We start from the raw sequence: 21,283 nt of genomic DNA, 5'->3' as shown, positions 1-21,283 counted from the left end.
GACTGAGACCTGTAGAGATTGGCACGAGAAGTTGCCATTCGCCCTCTATGCTTATCGAACGTCCGTCAGGACTTCTACCGGGGCAACACCATTCTCTTTGGTTTATGGAATGGAGGCAGTGCTACCAATTGAGGTTGAAATTCCCTCTCTCCGAGTTTTTTCAGAACTAAAGTTAGGCGAAGCAGAATGGGTCCAATCCCGATATGATCAGCTGAACTTGATTGAAGAAAGGAGGTTAAGAGCTATCCGTCATGGTCAAATGTACCAGAAACGAATGATGCGAGCTTACAATAAGAAAGTTCGTCTTAGAAACTTCCATGAAGGGGACTTGGTACTGAAGAAGATACTTCCCATACAAAAAGACTTCAGAGGAAAGTGGATGCCAAACTGGGAGGGACCTTATGTGGTAAAAAAGGCCTTTTCAAGAGGGGCATTAATTTTAACTGGGATGGATGGGAAAAGCTTGCCCAATCCTGTGAATTCGGATTCAGTGAAAAGGTACTTTGCCTAAAAAAAAAAAAGGAGAGGCCAAGGCGAAAACCCGCAAAGGGCACCTTGAGACCAAAGGGGTTTTGAATTGAAAACCCAGGAATGGGCAATTCAAATTTTCGATCAAAGATGAGGCATAGAGTAGTTTTGTCTTCTCCGAATTAACAAGAAGGAAAGATGCTACATCTTGGGGCATCAACAAAGTCTTGTAGGACTTCTAAACACAGAGTTTGTGTGGAGAAGCTCATGCTGCGATATCTGGGGCACCTATTTTTTTATCTTATTTACATCTTAGCAAAATTTTCTATTTGTTCATTTAGAGCTCGGCTCTCAATAAAGTTCCATCTTATTCATTGTGATAATCTTTTTCATCATATCTCAGCAAAATTTGTTATCTTGATTGATTTATTCACTTCGAGCTTTGCTCTCAGCAAAATTTTATGTTGTCCATCTTGATAATCTCTTTCAAGCATTTTTCATTAAAATAATGATTACTGGACTGGTAATATTCAAGCAGAAGGAGTTCTACATATTACTCTGAAAGCTTTTAAATAGTACGAGGACCTGAAACAGGACTATTGTTTAGAACTGACCAAACTTAAGGGTTAGAAGCATTGGAGGAAGAATAGTCTAAATTGCAACTATTTCCTTGGTTTTTTTCTGTCAAAGATACCAGCTGAACGAGAAGGGGCGGTAATAGAACCCTTAATAAATTTCGAGTAATGACGACCTAAGCATTTAAAAAAGGATCATTCTCATGGCATTCTGCAAATATCATTCATACACATCTAGTTAGGAGCATTTGATCCACTCTGATCATGTCATCCTAAACACTAGGCGTAAATAGGTCCATAAAATTGATTTTTTAGGTCATATTCTCCAGAGAACAGATCAAAGGAACAGATCCTATACCCTTGAAGTTGCAAGGGGATAGATTGAAGTCATTAAAGCAGATCTTGTCTTCATGTATTGGCATGAAGTAGATCGAGGATAGCAGATCCTATCTTCCTATATTGGTAGGAAGTGGATCGAAGATGCAGATCTTGTCTTCCCATATTGGTGGCGAAGTAGATCGAAGAAAGCAGATCTTGTCTTCATGTATTGGCGTGAAGTAGATCGAAGGTAGCAGATCCTATCTTCCTATATTGGTAGGAAGTAGATCGAAGATAACAGGTCTTGTCTTCCCATATTGGTGGCAAAGTAGATCGCAGAAAGCAGATCTTGTCTTCATGTATTGGCATGAAATAGATCGAGGATAGCAGATCTTATCTTCCTATATTGTTAGGAAGTGGATCGAAGATGCAGATCTTGTCTTCCCATATTGGTGGCGAAGTAGATCGAAGAAAGCAGATCTTGTCTTCATGTATTGGCGTGAAGTAGATCGAAGGTAGCAGATCCTATCTTCCTATATTGGTAGGAAGTGGATCGAAGATGCAGATCTTGTCTTCCCATATTGGTGGCGAAGTAGATCGCAGAAAGCAGATCTTGTCTTCATGTATTGGCGTGAAGTAGATCGAAGATAGCAGGTCCTATCTTCCTATATTGATAGGAAGTGGATCCAAGATACAGATCTTGTCTTCCCATACTGGTAGCGAAGTAGATCAAAGAAAGAAGATCTTATCTTCATGTATTGGCGTGAAGTAGATCGAAGATGGCTGGTCTTGTCTTCCTATATTGATAGGAAGTGGATCTAAGATGCAGATCTTGTCTTCATGTATTGGCGTGAAGTAGATCGAAGATAACAGGTCCTGTCTCCCTATATTGGTAGGGAGTGGATCGAAGAAAGCAAATCTTGTCTTTATGTATTGGTGTGAAGTAGATTGAAGATAGCAGGTCCTGTCTTCCTATATTGGTAGGAAGTAGATTGAAGATTGCAGATCTTGCCTTCCTGTATTTGGCAGCGAAGCAGATCGAAGATGGCAGATTTTACCTCTGTGACTACAGTGGAGTACGTTAAAGCCGATAGTTCTATCTTCCTGGGCAACAGTGGAATAGATCGAAGATTACAGATCTTATCTCCCTAAGCAATAGTGGAGCAGATCACATTCAGCCTTATCTCCCTAAGAAGTAGTGGAGCAGACTAAAAACACAAGTCTCATCCCCATGGAGTTGTAGCAGAGTAGATGGAAGGCATATCTCTCTAAAAATGCCGTGAGGGGGACCCAAGCGAGAAGACACAATGGACGGGAAGGGGGCTACTTAAAAAAAAAGAAGGTACCAAGAAGTCAAGACTCGGCGAGACTGGGCAAAATTGGTCTTTCTTAGTCTTTGCTCTATTCTCGTTACACGAAAATGAGCAAAGAGGGGCAGCTGTAGAAACCCAATTTTGCCCGAGGCCCGAAACTCGGAAGCCCAAAATCCAAACACAAATAGTCCAGAAAATACAAATAATAACCCAATCACAAATGGGCCCAAAATTAAAAAAACCCTAGCCCATATGACTTTAACATTTTCGGCAGAAGCAAACCCTAGTTGCCTCCCCTAAGCATGTGTGCCGCTCCACCTCCTCGTCTGCCACGCCTCCACTCACACGCTTCTGCCACCACTGTCGGCCACGGTCACCTGCAAAGCCAAGAAGCAGGCGCAACAACAAAGAAAAAACAATGTAAAAGAGGAAAAATAATAACTTTGATTCGGTTATAAAAACCGAAAATCTCACTATTATTTTTGGCTTCATTTTTTCACGCACAAGAGAAATAAAAAAGGAGACTAAGGTTCTTTTCTTTTTTCGGATCTGTTGTTCCATTTATTTTATTTTATTTTAATATTTAAAAAAAACAAAAATAAAATAAAGAGGAAGGAGAATACCTTAGGTCGCCTGAAGAGCCCTTCGCCGGCCACTTCGGTCGGCAGAAATCGGGACGTGGGGAAGGGACGCTGAGTTTTCTCCTTTCGACCTTGAAGCTTAAGGATTTCGGCCTTCAAGCGCTTCAAAAGCGGCCCAAGAAGGGGACCCTTGCGCTGCTTCGATCACCGACGATGGTAGGAGGCACGGCGGCGCGGTGAAGGCTTAGAAGCCAGACCGTCGGTAGGCATTGGGGGGGTTTCAAAGAGCCTCCCATTTTTTCCTCTGAAGAAGGAAGAATGAAATTTCAAAAAAAAAAATAGTTTAAATGACATAAACTAAAACGGCGCCGTTTTAGGAGGTGACCTGCGCCTCTTTGCCCTAATGGGCAATTTGCGCATTCGATCCCCCCATCTTGCGTTGAACTACCATCCAACCTCTTTATTTCTTTTAGATTTGGGCTGTAAATTTTGATTCTGTTTCAACCAGGTCCTTTGACCGTGTACAGGCCTTTGCGCTGAAACGCAGCGTCTTGGACTGGGGAATATTTCCCTGAGGGTCCTTTGAGCCTTGAGCGCGCTTCATTTCAACCCCTCCCCTTTTATTTGCGAATTTGGTCCCAAATTATTGGCCTGATTCCAATTCGATCCTCGACCCTTTTTTTTTTACTTTAAGTTTTTTATTTATTTATTTTTATTTTTTATAAATATGCATGTTTAAAAACCAGTTTTATTTAATATTTTACTTAATGTTATACATATATATATATATAAAATTTTCAGATTTCGTCATATACATGTACATGCATGCTTCTTAATACGTACATGTTTTTACAATCAATATATATACATACTTATATTTTTTATATGCTACAATCTATATGGTCTTTTTTATTTTCATATATACATGTATATACACATTTTTTTTATAATATACATACGCACATATTTTATGTTATAGATTTGTACATACAGGTGTTTTATATTTTATAACTCCTACATATGTATAAACATATATTCCTCTTTTGTGTATATTTTATAATCTAAAAAAAATAAGTATACCTATATACATTTTTAAGTGTACATATGCACATACTTACATTTTTATTTTATAATACTTACAGTTTTTTTTATATATGTATATATTTATATACGTTTTCATACTCTATAATTTATATGCATTTCTTACTTTCATGGCTTATAATTATACATGCATACACATTGTTACATAATTGTGTTTATTGTCATCATTGTTATTTGGTGTTTGTTTCTTTATTCATGAACACTTTCACTCTTCTAAAACGTTTGTTCTATTTATTTATTCGTTTGCGTTGTTTATGTAATCGCCTCATCATTTCATTTTTGCCTATTGTATTGTTGTTACTCACATTACTTTGCTTACCTTGTCGTATTCGTTATTGTTTTGTCATGCATTAACACCAAACATCGAAAAGAAAGTTTTTTCTAAATAAGGCAATATTTCGCGTTTGGAAAATCGAGGAAACGTGCCCTAACGTGCTGGGTTTCAATTTCTCGTTCGACTAAATAGCCAAATATCCTCTTAAAGCTTCAAAGTATGGTTTCATTAAATTATAAGGTGATCTTGGTTTCGATGGTTTAGAGTATCGTGTCCTAACGTGCTGGATGTGATATTCCTTCGGAACAAGAGAATCTTATATTTCAATTCACGTTATCAGAATTTCTTTTAAGGATCGTATTTTTTAAACCTCTTCAAATTTTCAATTTTCGACACTAAGACACTAATCAATCAACTAGGTACCAATTTTGGGCGTATCGAGGGTGCTAATCCTTCCTCGTGCGTAACCGACTCCCGAACCCATTTTTTTTTGAATTTCATAGACCAAAATCTTTGTTTTAATAAAAATTAAATCGTTTATTAAAAACAACCACTTTTCGAGGTGACCCGATCACACCTTATCAAAAAAGATTGGTGGCGACTCCCGTTTTCATTCTATTTTCAAAATCCAAGTCGACCCCGTTTTCATAAAAAAAAAATGGTGTCAACAGTATGTAGGCAAGAAAATCTATGATTGAGATCCTTATATTATGAATACTTTGGAATCTGTTATTTGAATGACTGATTTGTTTATGATATAATGAATGATATGTGAATAATACATGCCTACCGTCATTATATATTCGATGATCTGTTACTGTTGCCATTATTTTTGTATTACTAATTGCATAGTAATCATGACTATTATTTTATATTGTATTGTTACTAGCATGCCATGTTGCATAGCATGAGGATTAAGACGATATGACCAAAAGAAGTACTGCAAGTTTAATAATCTGTATACGCTGATGGTTCATCCACAACTTATTGGCAGTTTATGTGCAAACTTTTATTTGAAAATACCAGTGGTTTACCCACAGCTTTCACTAGCATTTTATTTGTAAATGTAACCAGCCCAATTTTGACCCTAATCGGAACAGTGATTTCGGGACCACACATCTGAGTCCGAAAAATATTTTAATATTTTTTATTCTGTGTTTATTAAGTGTGAATTTACATGTGTGAAAGTTTCGTGAATTAATTTTGTTGTTTATGTGTTTAATTTGACAAAAGTATCTAATTGCATAAAATGTGAAATTTTCTTATTAAAGTGTAAAGTGTTTATTTGACAGTGGCTTTTAAATATGAGGTTCTTAAAGGGCAATTAGCCCATTTTAAAGGTTAGTGGACTGTAGTGGTCAAAAGTGACCTTAATTTAAATGTTTTGTTTGTTTATTTATTAAGGTTATTTTAGTAAAAGATTAATAAATTATTATATGTTAAAAAAATTTAACTAAAAGAAAGCCATATTCATCCTTGTTATTGTCGTAATTCAAAGAAAAGAAACAGAAAAAAACCTAGGAACATTCGGTCACTTGGAAGCTCAAATTCAAGGTATGTTTTGTTTGGTTTTTGATAATTTTTATGTTTTTGAGATCGTTACTTCTTGTTCTTCAAAACCCATGTCTTAATTTTATGAATTGTGGATAATTTTGAAATGTGCCACGGATGAATGCTTGAGTTTTATGATGCTAGTAGGTGAAAAATGAAATATATTTGTTAGATTAATATGAATTGTTTTGAATTTTTGATGATATTGAGTAATTAGGATTAAGTTGTGAAAATAAATTTTTCAAGGGACTAAAATGCTAAATAAATAAAATATGGACTTGTATGAGCACTAATAATATTCGGCCATTAGGAGTGTAGTTAAATTTTTGTGTATTTTGTGTTTTGAGCAAAAAAGGATTAAATTGTAAAAAGTGTGAAATATTAGGGGAAAAATTGTAATTTTCCCATTTATGTGTATTTAAGCTAAATTGAATAGAATGGTGTTTAAATAAACTTAATTTGAATATGTTTAGATCAAGAATTAAAGAAATCAGATTTGGATCGGGGAAAGACAAAAGTGGTCGAGTAGTCAATTTCGTCTGTCGATATCCGAGGTAAGTCTATAAGCATATAAATGTCTTTAAATTTGATCATATATATATATTACATGATGAATGGAATTTTTGTGAATATATTTGTGTATGGCCGAATGTATATTGAGCAAAGGAGCTATAAATCGAGTTCGATTCGATCGAGATATATTGTCCAAAAGTCTCGTAGAACCCTAGGAATAGATGAGATACATATGTTATGACATAGGATTTCCGATATGTGTTATCGTGTAAGACCACGTCTGGGACGTTGGCATCGATTTATGTTTATGTGTAAGACCCTGTCTGAGACAGTGGCATCGATATGTGATTACATGTAAGACCACGTCTGGGACGTTGGCATTGTACGAGTTTCTGACTATCCGCGTATCTTATTTTTATTCTGAATGGTTCAACGGGCAATGTGAAGTAAAGGCTGAATGTGAAATTAAATTACAGGTTCAGGTATGTGTTAGTTAGTTGTTTACATGGAAATAAGGTAAGTTGATTATTTGAATTGAGAAAAGTTTTTATTTTAACTATGAACTATGTGCTAATCTACTTGAACATATACATGATTTAGCCTATTGATGTATTAGTAATAATGAAAGTGAATATATATATGTATATGATTGATTATGTTCGGCCATAAGGTATATGTATATGAGGTTCAAATGTGAATTGGTAGTGAATGATAATTTGAATTTGATATTATGCATATTAGGCTTTGATAATAAAATGTTAATGTGTAATTGTTGGTAATTATATTTTTGCTTATGACTTACTAAGCTTAAATAGCTTACTCTGTGTGTGTTCTTATTTACCTTTGTTTTATAGATTTTGAAGTCGCGTTACGAGCTCGGGGATCGTCAGCATAGTCTATCACACTATCGACATCTTTTGGTATTTTGTTAAACTTCGAATTCAATCGTATGACATGTATAGACTAGTTTTAGAGTTTAGCTTAATTTGATAGTGTGTGTATTAAAGCTACGCGAAAATGGCTTAAGTATTTTATCTATATTAAATTTTGGTTGAGTTATGATTTGAGGATGTTTTGATCATCATTCAAATTTTAAATGGATAGTACTTATAAGGTAAAGTACATATATGCATTTGGTAAGGTTTTATTTATGAGTTTTCGGCATTTAGGTAATTGGTGTAAGTATATTTGGTAAATGTATAAAGATAAGTAATGTTAAGTAGGGTGATGATTATAACTTGGATATATGTATATATTGTATTCGGTTAATTGTTTAGTATAAGTATCATTGTGTGCATGGGGTGATGAGTTATTTTAGTTATGGAATGAATTAATGGGCGAATGTGTGTATCTTGATATAATGGTCGAATGCTAATTATATAATATGTGAGGTTAGGTAATAATAAGTATGATGTACATGTATAATGTGAATTGGTTTTGGTATTAAACAGGTTTGGTTGTGATAGATAGAAAATAAATCCATTTTCATGTTTGCGTTCAAGTTGTTAATAATGGCACATTCATACTAGTTATATATAATCTTTATGCTTTTGTTAACAATTTGAATAATATGCTGTTTGTAATTATATTTATACGGCTTGGTACTTGATTAATTTTGAATGGTATAATATATGATTTTAGATGTAATAAAATTTATGAAGCTGTATGTTTTAGGCTGTAATTTATATGCTAAGTGGTGCCTTGTATATGTATAAAATATATAAGTATTTTATATGTTGTCAAACTTGGGTTGTTTGGTCTTAAAAATTGTTATTCAAGTTGTATATGTTTGATTAATTTATGTTTAGTTTAATTAAGATGATTCGGTGATTGGGAATATAGTAATTATTATGGAGTATATTTGAATATGATTGATTGGAAGATGTATGTGACTTTGAGATTTGGGTTGGAATTTATTTTGTATTAAGAAGCATTCATAATGTCTTAATTGGTATAATGGTATAATCAACAAAAGCTTGAAATTCTTAATGATATATATATACATATATATGTGTGTATATGTTTTTATTTTTGGTGAATGTCATGAAGATGCAATTATACTATGGTTAGAGAGTTTTATAATGTCCGTATATGCATTAATCAATTTGTAATGATTTTTATATATGGATTAGCGAATTGATTAATGGTATATATATAGATATGTGCAAATTGTATATGTTATGTTTGACCTTAGTTATAAAATGTTAACAAGTTTATTTTTATTTTTATTTTACTTAATTATATAAGTTGATGGTAAATTATTATGTCAGGTAATACCTCGTAACCCCAATCTGGTGACAGATACGGGTTAGGGGTGTTACAGTAAATTACTGGTGGTTTAATCATAATATGCTGTGTAGGGATGGATGAGTTCTGGGGAACTCTTATTGTGATGTGTAGCGGAGAATGTGTAAGAATTTTTTTTCCTGATAACATTAATTGCATCGACATTCATAAGCATGCACAAGTAATTGTCAAACTCTACTTTGCCGTATGATTGTGATTGTTTTGAAAATTGTTATATTATGCCATGCCTATTGTTTTGCATTGATTTTCTTGTGTTTAGACTCACTCAAAGCTTCTTAAGCTCACCCCCATTAATTTCCTTCTTTACAAATAACCTACAAGGTTAGGACATGAACTTGGCATTCGAAGGGCTTGTCTCAGATAGTTTTTCTCGCTAAAAAGTATTTTAGACATATTATTTATAATTTCTATTATTTGGGAACTATATGATTTTATTTGAATTGTGGCATGATACTTAAATTTTGGGCTAATATTGACATGCATGACATTTAAATTGTTTAGACTTTTGAAATTTGGAATTGAATTAATGATGCATGAATCTGGATTTTAAAACCCTGGCGATTATCACTTTTTCCACTGCAAAATTATAAAAGAGTTCTGAGTAATGAATAAATTGGAAAACAACTGTTGCGAAATAAGTCTTAAAATCAATCGTTTTGGAAAATTGTATCTCTTAGAGAAAAAGGGATAAAATGCTAAGTTTTTTCTTCTAATGTAGCAAATGTTTTTAAAAGGTTGTTTTAAAAACTTCGATAATTTTACTAGGCCATTTCGGTGGCTAATGTAGCCTTCAAAATCCGATCCTAACGTCTAGGCCGGGTTAAAAAGGTTACAACACCATTAGCCACTAAACTATGAGTAAGTTTTCATTTTGATAACTTAACTAAAGAAAGTTACAATTTGGTCACTGAACCATTCGAAAGTTTTCATTTAAGCCATTAAACTATTCAAAAGTTTTTATTTAAGTCATTAGGCTATTAAGTTTTTTTTAAAGTTCCACTAGTGAGCTCCAAGTGATGATTCAACGATTGGTATGATGGATTAGTACCCATCGACAAGTAAAAGAACATACCTTAAATCCAAATCGATTTGACGGTCAGTATTGGAGATTGAAGAAAAAAGTTGTTCGAATTTTGGTTCGCAAAATCGTGACGTCCAAAGTTGTTTCACGAAAAAATTGAATTGTAAAAGATAAGAGAAAAGAGAGTTTTCAATTGGTGCAGGATGTGTGAACAAATAAAGCCATATAACATGATTTTAACAGTCCAGTGACTTAAACGAAAACTTTTGAATAGTTCAATAACCAAATTGTAACTTTTTAAATTAAGTGACTAAAACGAAAACTTACCCGTAATTTAGTGATTAATATTATAGTTTACCCTAAAAACAATTACATTTCACAAATATACAAACTAGTTTTTTTTATATATAGCAAGTCGCAGACTCTTTTTGTGGTGCTATCCTGAAAACGCAAGCAACTTAAAATAAAAATCGTGAGACTTTCTCAATATATATTAGCTGAAAAGCTATGTATGTCATAATCAAGAAACCACCACACAATTATTGAGAATAGGAGTCAACACTCGAGTTTTGCCTATTTTGCAACCCAAACCATCAGTTGGTTATTATCATATAACTAATACCATATTTAGCATCTCACTATCAAAGTAGTTCCTCGTGGAATATATAAACATGTAAGTTTCAATGCCTTCATTTTTAAACCAAATTAATATTTTATTTAAGATTTTAATTTAACTCGATATTAATTCATTTAGGGATTTTTTTTTATAATTGAAGATGAAGAATGAGATTATTTGAGATCAAATCTAAACTCTCGTGTCTACAACATAATACTGTTTATCACTTAGATAAAAAAAATTATTGAGAGTAAAATTACTTAAAAATCATCTTTTTAGAAAATATAAATATTATTACTTTCATCTTTTAATATTTTAATATTTAATATTAAATAAAAAATTAAAAATCACAACTAAAAATAATAATCCAAAACTGCTAAAAATTTGTTCATTAATACTTTATATTTCACCTATAATTTAATTATTAAATAATTTTTTTAGATAATATTTTTTTTCTTTTAACTTGTATGGTCAGTGTAGGTTTGGTCAACTGACTGCCTACTTCGTTTTACATATTTTTATTCAAGTTTAGGTTGGTGCAAGAGTGTGTATTATTATTTAACAAATATTAAAAATTGTAATTAAATTTATATTAATATTTATACATTTTATAATTAATTAATTATCTTAATAAATAACAATTTCGATGAGATTGACTTAAATTAGAAAATTTTATATTCAGACTCAATCTAGTAAAATATAAAAACCAACAAGTAGATGCTTGAATTATGAAACTCATACGATCCATTTTTTTTTTAAATTTATTTTTATCTTCTGTTTATAATTTCTTTTCTATTAAAATTTTATATATGAAGAAACTCAAGTCCAAAATTAATATGAAAGAAATTTTATTGTAAATTTGAGTTTGGATGGACAGTGCGTCTGCGATTAGTGTAACAACAGTAATAAAAATGAGATTAAATACTGAAATAACATTGTAATTTGAGACAAAAAGTAAACTAAACACACCACGCCGACCATTCAAACCCCAAAATTAATGTTTTAGGAGAAGCCTTGGTATCTATCTTTGCTTCATTAAGCAAACAAAACTTTAGTTAAAGATGATGTCACTTAATTATCTCTGATAGTTTCAAATTAGCTATAATTACTTAAATTTTCTTATTGTGTGTACGCATTTCCTTAATTAATTATCTTCAGCTATCTTTCATTTTCAAAGTAAAAAAGAAGAAGAAGAAGATAAAAACCCTTTTGGCAATTTCTCAGCTAAATCATCTTTAGATTCAAAGCTCAACTACCCAATATTTTAATCAACTTGACCATCTTAATTATTCACTTAATTAAAACTAGAATTTGTTGTGAAAAATAAATAAATAAATTTAATTTATTATTTTCTTATTTAAAAATAATTAATTTTTTAATGAAATTAAAAAAAAGCTAGATATTTTTTTTATTGATGACAAGTTTGTAAATAGTAGTAGTAGTTTAATTAAAAACTGATTTACTATTATTTTTTGAAAAAGTTAAATGGGTAAGTGGACAGATTTTAAAAAGTAAAATTGGCTACCTAATTATTCTTATTTTATTTTTTTAATTTTATAATCTAATTGTATTTTCACATTATTACATTTTGTCTTTATCATTGATTAGATTAGACATAAAATTAGGACATGGTTTAATTAGTGTAAGAAAAAGAAGATTGATTGTTGGCTTAATATTATTAGTGAAATAATTCTATTATTATTGGTTTGAAAGTGCGTTTAAAATCAAAAGAATTTTAGATTACAAGACGATAACTTAATTCAAAACGTTATTATTAGGGGCCTCAAAACGACAACGTTTTAAAGAAAAGCAAATGTTTCAAACTACGCGTGTAAATGTACATGTCTGCAATAATAAATCAATACGACAACATTTCAAAGAAAAGCAAATGTTTCAAACCACGCGTGTAAATGTACATGTCTGCAATAGTTAATCAATAATTTTCAATAAGATTAAAAATTTATTTGGCATATAAGCTAGTTTTAATGTTTAATTTAGTATATAATTTTATTTTAATATTTAATTTAGTATTTGATTTTTTTTAATTTTATACTTGAAATTATTTTTTGTTGCAATTAAATATTTAAATTTAGTTTTAACATTTAATCTGATAAATAATTTTTCATTAATTAATTGTCCATGTATCTTTTAATAAAGTAGACGTGTCAAATATTTATTGGGCTATATATTTTTATTTAATCTATACACCAAGTTGAATTTTGAAGACGAACTCCGCCGTTAAATTTGTGCACGCGCTTTACGGTGACGTAGGCGTCAGATGACAGAAATAGAACCCCAGAGACAAGTGCCGCGCACGTGGAAACAGAGAGCAATGGAGATGTGCAAGCGTTTTTTTTTATGCAAACACTCCTACCCTTCATTTTTCTTGGTCCACGTGTAAAAATAACCGCAGGAAATTGTAGGTTTTTTTTTTAGCAAAGATGAAGTGATGAACGAATATAAATATCATGCATTAACAGCTTTAAAAAATGCACCCAAAAAAAATAAAATCTGAGCTTTCGCTTTAGTTGAGTGTTGCTTCTACTTCTGCTTTTGACTTCCTGTTTTTAACCGTTTTAAAATAAAAAAATTTGTTACTGTAAAGGGAGTTGACCTATTATTTTTACAACAGAAAACAGTTGTACTCAGAGAAATAAAATGTAAAACAACAAAAAATCATATGAATCAATGCAAGAACCATAGCCAACAATAATGCACAACTAGGCAAACAAGGATCCAAACTTAGGGCTTGTCTTGATTAAGGCTTAACCACCAGTGGCTTCTTATGTGTCAACAAACAAACAAAGGAAATTACCATCAAGAGAAGAATCATTCAACTCTTTAAAAAAAAAAAAACAAAAACAAACTTGTTTTGCACAAAGTAAAAATGAAAAGTTCAAGTATGACTGACCAAGCCTCTTTTATGTAGACACTTACATGGTAAAGTTTAAATGGAATATAAATTTAAAATTCCACACTAATTAATTGATCCATAGTCTAACTCTATTTAATAAATAAATAAATAACAAAAAAATACTATTAAATATTTGGTTTTACAAGTATTATATAACCGGAACTCTAATAAAACGAATAAATAAATATTTAATCTCTTAAATAAATTTCTAAGTAACATAAAGCTCTAAAATCTAGGCATAGAGAATACCAATGGGTGGCTAAAGAGACTTCCAAAGCTTTTTAACTTGAGTTCTTGAACTTGAATTGTCATGTTTCAAAGTGCGTTGCGAAGGTAGAAGACAAGCCTTCGATCCATAAGTAGATAACTCAACCCAAAATGCCTAGATCCCATCTAAAAATGTGTCACAATTTAGCTAATGTACAAATGTGAAAAACATCAACTATGGTGACTTTAATTTAATAGTTTTCACCCCATTCGTGTATATATCAATGTTGAGCTCAAATGAGTTTACATCGCCTGAGTTTGTATCATTCCCTTTCTCTTCAAAAAAAGGTTCATCCTCGAATTTGAGCATTATGCGTGGAATAGTATGATCGTACTCTTCCTATTGGATGTTTAAAAACCTAAAACAAAGAAACATTGCTAAACAAATTCAAGTTATGGTTAGTGAAGCGAAAGCATCAACCTCTACTCTCTTTGTTATGGCTTATTTGCTTCTTTTCATGCTTTTCTTTTTCTATTTGAGCACAACTCTTGAATTTTACTTCATATGTGTCTTCTCTCATCAAATGTGGCTTTAAATTTAGCTTTTATCTCTCTCACCTCTTTACATTCAGCCTTTTTACGTGAGGCAATCACACTACCCAAATCCCTCTCACAATTTTTAATGGTGCGTCTAATTCTATTGGGCAACTATCTACACAATTTCCATGAATCTCTTCTATAGATGAGAAAACATGCAACTCATCATATCTAGAATAATAATATAAATTGGACTAAAACTCACACAAAAAATCTCTCTGGGTGATATGCCTTGTTTAGACAACAATACCGTATATGGTCTTTTTCACCGCAATATCAACAACTAGAGTCTAGCAACTACTCCTCAAGAGCCAAAAGTTGACTCAAATTTTCCACATTATTACTTGAAAACATACTGCATATTTGCACAAGGTGTTGGAAGAAAAGAAACCAAAAAAACCTCACTTGTTAGCTCTCACAAGAAGAACAATTCTTATAATGATTTGGCCTTCTAAAAAATTTGGACTAAATTACTAATCAAAGTAAAATTGGTGAGTTGATACTTCAAAGAGGCAATGAAATACTATGACTTTAAAAGGCTAATAATCTAACAAGACGAAGCGACACAGATGAAGGAATTATGATTATCTTTTAAATTCTCCAACACTAAAAGAAGGGAAAGGTTAGATAGCGCAATAAAAACAATAAAAATATGGTTGCAAAGATTCCTAACTCTAGAGTTGAAGAAAGGTAAGAAAAAGACTTGAGAAAATTCTACCCAGTCCTTTAAAAGAAAATAGATGAAAGAAGTTCATTCTTTAAGGTGGTTTTAAAAACAATTGAGTTTTAGAAGCTTCCAAGGTCTATTCAAGATGTTGAAAAAATTTTATTTGTAAAAAAAAAAAAAAAGAAGAAAGAAAGAGGTGAAGGTGTGGCACTCAGATTTTTAAAATTTTGTTTTTAAAACTATAAAAAGGAAAAATATAAAATTTATTGAAATTTACAAAAAAAAGAGTTTATAAGAAAATATGAAGATTTCAAGATTTCAAAAAATATATTTAGAAAATTATAAAAATAATTTAAAATTATAAAAATAATTTAAAATTATATAAAAGTATTAAAATTGATATTTTAAATAATTCTTTTGAAATTAAAAATATAAAAAATGCATTATTTTAAATAACCACATGAACTTGAACAAATTTAATATATTCAAATTTAGATAAATTTGGATGTCCATATTTTTAGATTTATTGGGAAGGTGCATTTTTCAGTATTTTGTAAAAATACTTTTACAGAATTTTTTTATAAATTTTATAAACTTTTATGTAATTTTTTTATAAATTTCTATATTTTCTATAGTTTTTAAATTTTTTAAAAAAAATTATATGACACTCTCTCAAATGTTACATCATCACCTCTTAATGATAATAAAAAAAAAGACTAAATTATTTGACCGAATCTAAATTTAGGGACTAATATTTCTAATTTTTTATTGATTTGAAATGGTAGAACATTGGACCAATTTAATCTTGACAGCATTGATTCAAAGGAAAACATAAAAGGAGATAATGAAGTCTAAATTATTTAAATTAATATATACAGAGTTTATTTAAAATTCTGCTTTTTTGGATAATAAAATCACCGTTTACTTAAAATGTTGAATTTTTTTAATGAAAATAAATATTCAAAATTAAACAATTATCCATATTAGATTGTTTTGAATACAAAATATACGCATTTATCATTAATTCGAATATTTATATACAAATGATTTTAAATATGAAGATATATTTTAACAAAAATTCAAATATTTAAAAATGAAAAATATAGATAATTTTGTTAACATTTATTGCACGTAATCATTTAACATAAACAAAACAGCTTTTAAATCTTTTTTACTCGATAATATATCTTAAAAATTATTATTATTATTATTATTTGTCTGAAACATCTTATTTGGATTTCTTTTTATAAAATTTATAAAAACCTATTTGTAGTATGCTTTTCCTTTTCAGATTTAACTCTTTTATTATAATTTAATTATTTTTAGTCCTCCACAAAGTCAACCTTTTAGGATAATTTCATGAAATAATGACATGATTTTTTAAAATCGGGATTAAATTGACTAAAAATACAAAATACAGGGACTGTCCGTAGAAATAGAGTATTTTGTTTTTCGGTGATATCCAGTAAAAAAGTTTTTATATGAAGGAAAGTTGGTGTATACAAAAGTTACATGAAAACAGTTTGCTAAGTCAGATGCTGATGCTGAAGAATCTGAAACAGCTTATTTTTTCCGTGGAAATGAAGAAAAAGAAGAGGGAACGTAACAATAACAACATCCTTCTTCAAGCCTCCAATGAGTTGTTCATCGGACTTAACGTCATTCTATGGCGTAAACGCCACCGTCTCTTCTCCCTCATCTCCGCCGTCTCCGGTTGTTTACTTCTCTTACTCTTTGCCTTCTCCGTCTTCACTCCTCCTCCTACCGCCACCGACCACTTCCTTTCTCACCACCCCTCCGTACGTCACATAATTCATTATACCTCCTCTCGAAATTTGAAAAAGAATACATAAGATTCTCCGACTTTGATTCGTTTTGTCTTTTATTTGTGTTTGTTATTTTGCTTAGGCGGTGAAGAAAACAGAGGTTGTGGAGTCTAATTTTGATATGGTGCTTCAAGTTCCGGTACGAGCTTTGTGGCAATTCTTGTTGAGTTTGATGACTCGTTTGGATCTTAAAACCAGTTTTGATTTTTTTTTATCTGATGTTAAGGCAAGTGGAGGAACTTTAGGTCGTGATTTATGGAGTTCGAGCCAATCAAAGTTCTACTATGGATGCAGCAATGCCTCTAAGAGCTTTCAATGTAAAGTATTCCTAATTTTGAATCCTTATTTTCTTGTTTAATGATATATATTTTTTGGTTTTGAAACGGAATCTTCCCTATATAGAATTGGCTTCAAATTTGATATACCTACGCTGCAAATTTGATGGTTAGCTATGCTGTCTATGTTTCAGCTGCTGATATGAAAACACATCCCAACCGATACTTGATGATCGCTACCAGTGGAGGGTTAAATCAACAGAGAACAGGGGTAAGTTTTCTGAAACAGACATTTTACAGAGCAGCTTCTGCGCTGCTGCTTTTGTTTATTTGCATTCAGAGCTAGCGTTAGATTTTTTGGGTGCTAATGGTTATCTATGTTTCCTGGACTTATTTTATTTCCGTAAAATAATCACACATTCGTACATGAGAATGAGATTAGAGTCCTCGTGATACATGCAAAAACTTCAAAAAATTAAACATACATGTATTGAACATATATGTAATCATATAGGACGCTCACCTCAAATCTGGTTAACAGTCATAAAGCATACAGTGAAAAGCGATAAATTAATATATTTGGTCCTGATAATATTGTGACTTTTATGGAAACAGATAATAGACGCTGTTGTTGTAGCATATATTTTGAATGCAACTCTGGTCATACCCAAGCTGGATCAGCATTCTTACTGGAAAGATACCAGGTCTAGTGTTATATTCATGTTTAATGCAAAATGCAGGGGATTGTTTATACTTTTATGTTCTTTACATTTATGTGTGATAGGGGTATTTGATGCAGTGGGTTTGCTGAAATATTCAATGTTGACTGGTTCATTTCATCTCTCTCTCGAGATGTTGAAATCATCAAAGAGTTACCACGAAATGAAGGTAAAGCTTGGATTCCTCGTAGCATGCGTGTTCCAAGGAAATGCAATTCAAAATGCTATCAGATTCGTGTTCTACCTGTTCTAAATAAAAAACATGTAAGTAGTAGCTCTAAATTACCTCCACACATTTCATGCCCTATATTTTGGCTAAAAGCAGAGCAATAAAAAGAAAAAGAAAAAGAAAAAGAAAAATGCAATTCAAAATGCTATCAGACTCGTGTTCTACCTGTTATAAATAAAAAAACATGTAAGTAATAGTTCTAAAATACCCCCACACATTTCATATCCTATATTTTGGCTAAAAGCAGAGCAAAAACAAAAATCTGTATCATAATAATTGTAATACTGAATTACTAATGTCACATGTTGATGTGAAACATCATCTCATTCACCAAGAAAGATGATCCTTAATCCATCGTTTCATATTTTAATCTTATTGTGCTCATCCATCTCTTGATTGTTTTCTTGAGCTTGACAGAAGTATGTTTTACAGAAAATGAATTCTTTTCACTGAAATATTTTTCCTGTTGCAGGCTGTTGAGCTTACCAAGTTTGATTATAGACTTTCAAATAGGTTGGAGACAGATTTACAAAAGCTCAGATGTAGGGTGAACTACCAAGCTCTAAGATTCACAGATTCAATTCTTGAACTGGGAAAAATCTTGGTTGAAAGGATGAGGATGAAAGCTAAGCAGTTTATTGCCTTGCACTTGAGGTAAAGGGCACTTCTCTAAATCATATTGTCTTTAGATATTGCAGTCATTTTTTTTTCTTGGATGTTAAAACCAATTTGTCTTAATATCTTTACTGTCAAAAACGAAGGACTTTATTAATGCAGGTTGATATATCATTTGCCATAGGTTTGAACCTGATATGCTTGCATTTTCTGGATGTTATTATGGTGGCGGAGAAAAAGAAAGGGGGGAACTGGGTGCAATCCGGAAGAGATGGAAAACTTTACATGTAAGACCATGCCAATTGTTGAATACACGTCTTTAGTCCAAAGAGAGCTTATGAAGCATTAAAACATGTTTGCTTTGGAATGAACTGCAGGTGAGCAACCCTGAAAAGGTCAGAAGGCATGGAAGATGCCCGCTGACACCAGAGGAAGTTGGTCTAATGCTAAGAGCATTGGGCTTTGGCAGTGATGTTCACATTTATGTGGCGTCAGGTGAAGTATATAGAGGGGAAGAGACACTGGCACCACTAAAAGCACTCTTCCCTAATTTCCATTCAAAAGAGACTATAGCCACCAAGGAAGAATTGGCACCATTTTCATCATTTTCGGGTCGCATGGCAGCACTGGATTACATTGTTTGTGATGAAAGTGATGTTTTTGTCACAAACAATAATGGAAACATGGCTCGGATTTTAGCTGGTCGAAGGTATGCAACTCTTTTGCATTTTAGTGATGTTTGCATCCGGTTTTGCTAAAAGCATATTTGTACGTTGCAGGAGATACTTTGGGCACAAACCAACAATCCGACCAAACGCCAAGAAACTGTATAAACTGTTCTTGGACCGAAATAACATGACATGGGACGAGTTTGCCTCTAAGGTTCGAACATATCAGATTGGGTTCATGGGGGAACCGAAAGAAGTGAAACCTGGCAAGGGTGAGTTTCATGAAAACCCAGATAGCTGCATATGTCAGGCAAACGGACTTAAAACTCCTCAAGAAGACGATGAAAATAGTAAAGAGAGGAAGGAGGGTGCAGAAGTGAGTGATGAACAACAACAACAACCACAGCCCCTTGAGGAGGATCCAGATTGGACCGACATTTTTTATTTAGATAAGGAGTTGCCTGATGTGATAACCAAACAAGAACATACTGAAGTGGAAGGGTTCTTTTCAGACTAAAATGAAGGGCAACAGGTTGTTTTTTCCTCTAATTTTTTGGGTTCTTTTAGGATCATACTCTAATCTTGACACATACGGCAAAGAGTACTGTGTACATAAAAAGAAAAGAGGAGGCCGGGGCATCCAGTCGACACATAATTTCCTGTTTCTCATAATTATTCTTCTGTTGTTCCATCTTTTTTTCCGCAAGGAAATGATGTGTTGATGATTAGTGGTTAGGGTATTCTTTTCCCTGTTACTTAAAAGAATAATTTAAAAGAAAAAGAAAAAAATGAAAAATACTTGTCTTGCTCTAGTCTCAAATATTTTTACTTAAACAGAGGTTGAAGTACAGCAAAAGAAAAAATGAAATAATTCTTTTCTTTTTTTTTTCATTAATTTACAAATTGTTTTTATGCTACTGGCGGTGTATAATATAAGGATCTTATGTAAAAGTATAAACTAATAATATAAATTTAATGTATGTATTTGTCAAATTATAGTTTCCTAATAAGGAATCTTAAGTGTATCAAATAGGATTCTGTAAATATTTTATTAATTGTTATTACTAACTTTAAGGCTACTTTTAAGGGACAGCATCCCTAGAATTAGTCTGATTCCTAGTATAGAGTTTCCTAAGTTAGGCTCACTATGTATATAAATATTAGTGTAATTCCTTGTGAGAAAATATAATAGAAAAAGCCTATTTCTAACATGGTATCAGATTAGCCCGATTTCTGGGGACTTTTTCTTTTGTTTGGCATTTTTTTTACTCCCGCTCAACCCTCAAGCCTATATATTTTGTTCAAAAGAAATATGGCTGAAATTGTCCAAACCAATACCAATGGGGATATTTCAGAAGTCTCTATGAACAACTCCAACCCAACAAGTGAGTTGCAGAACATCCAAGTAGCCTACAGGTTAAATGGGAAAAATTACCTGAAGTGGTCTTAGCTGGTTCGCACGTTCTTGAAGGGAAGAGGAAAGCTGAGTCACTTACTCGGAACGGGACCTAAAGACGGAGATCCTAAGTTTGATGCTTGGGATGAACAAGACTCTATGGTAATGTCTTGGTTATGGAATTCTATGATGCCAGGAATCAGTGATACATGCATGTTTCTTAACACATCCAAAGATATATGGGAGGCTGTGAAGCAAACTTATTCTAAAGTTCTAGATGCTGCTCAAATCTATGAAATCAAGACTAAGATTTTATCTACCAAGCAAGGAAGTCGATCAATCACGGAGTATTCCAATCTGTTGCAAAGCTTATGGCAAGAGATAGATCATTACCAGTGCATTCAGATGAAGTGCAGTGCAAATGCAGCACTCCTGAAAAGGTTCGTTGAAAAGGATTGAATTTATGATTTTCTTACTGGACTAAATGTTGAGTTTGATGCAGTAAGAGTCCAAAAACTTGGAAAAGATGAGC

General features: G+C 32.1%; 1 protein-coding gene across 1 annotated transcript; it reads left to right on the top strand.

Annotated features, from left to right (window-relative positions):
• Positions 1–16,537: 16,537 nt before the first annotated feature.
• LOC107921137 (protein ROOT HAIR SPECIFIC 17) lies at positions 16,538–20,189 on the top strand. The gene is made up of 10 exons (XM_016851006.2): positions 16,538–16,822; positions 16,932–16,988; positions 17,076–17,166; positions 17,319–17,395; positions 17,740–17,828; positions 17,924–18,107; positions 18,545–18,726; positions 18,872–18,974; positions 19,065–19,396; positions 19,467–20,189. Exons 1-10 carry the CDS (start codon positions 16,559–16,561, stop codon positions 19,870–19,872), a joined length of 1,785 nt encoding a protein of 594 aa, XP_016706495.1. The 5' UTR covers positions 16,538–16,558; the 3' UTR covers positions 19,873–20,189.
• Positions 20,190–21,283: the final 1,094 nt, after the last annotated feature.

The sequence above is a fragment of the Gossypium hirsutum genome, chromosome D01, assembly GCF_007990345.1.
Source record: "Gossypium hirsutum isolate 1008001.06 chromosome D01, Gossypium_hirsutum_v2.1, whole genome shotgun sequence".
In the NCBI taxonomy this organism is placed as follows: Eukaryota; Viridiplantae; Streptophyta; class Magnoliopsida; order Malvales; family Malvaceae; genus Gossypium; species Gossypium hirsutum.
Note: the sequence above shows the minus strand (reverse complement) of the source record. Positions and strands in the feature narration are given on the sequence as shown.

Excerpts from the sequence above, each read along its gene's own strand:
- LOC107921137 (XM_016851006.2), top strand. The coding sequence starts at position 16,559 with ATGCTGATGCTGAAGAATCTGAAACAGCTTATTTTTTCCGTGGAAATG. Across the intron at positions 18,727-18,871 it reads TTTATTGCCTTGCACTTGAG|GTTTGAACCTGATATGCTTG; the intron begins GTAAAGGGCACT and ends CATTTGCCATAG. Across the intron at positions 19,397-19,466 it reads CGGATTTTAGCTGGTCGAAG|GAGATACTTTGGGCACAAAC; the intron begins GTATGCAACTCT and ends TGTACGTTGCAG.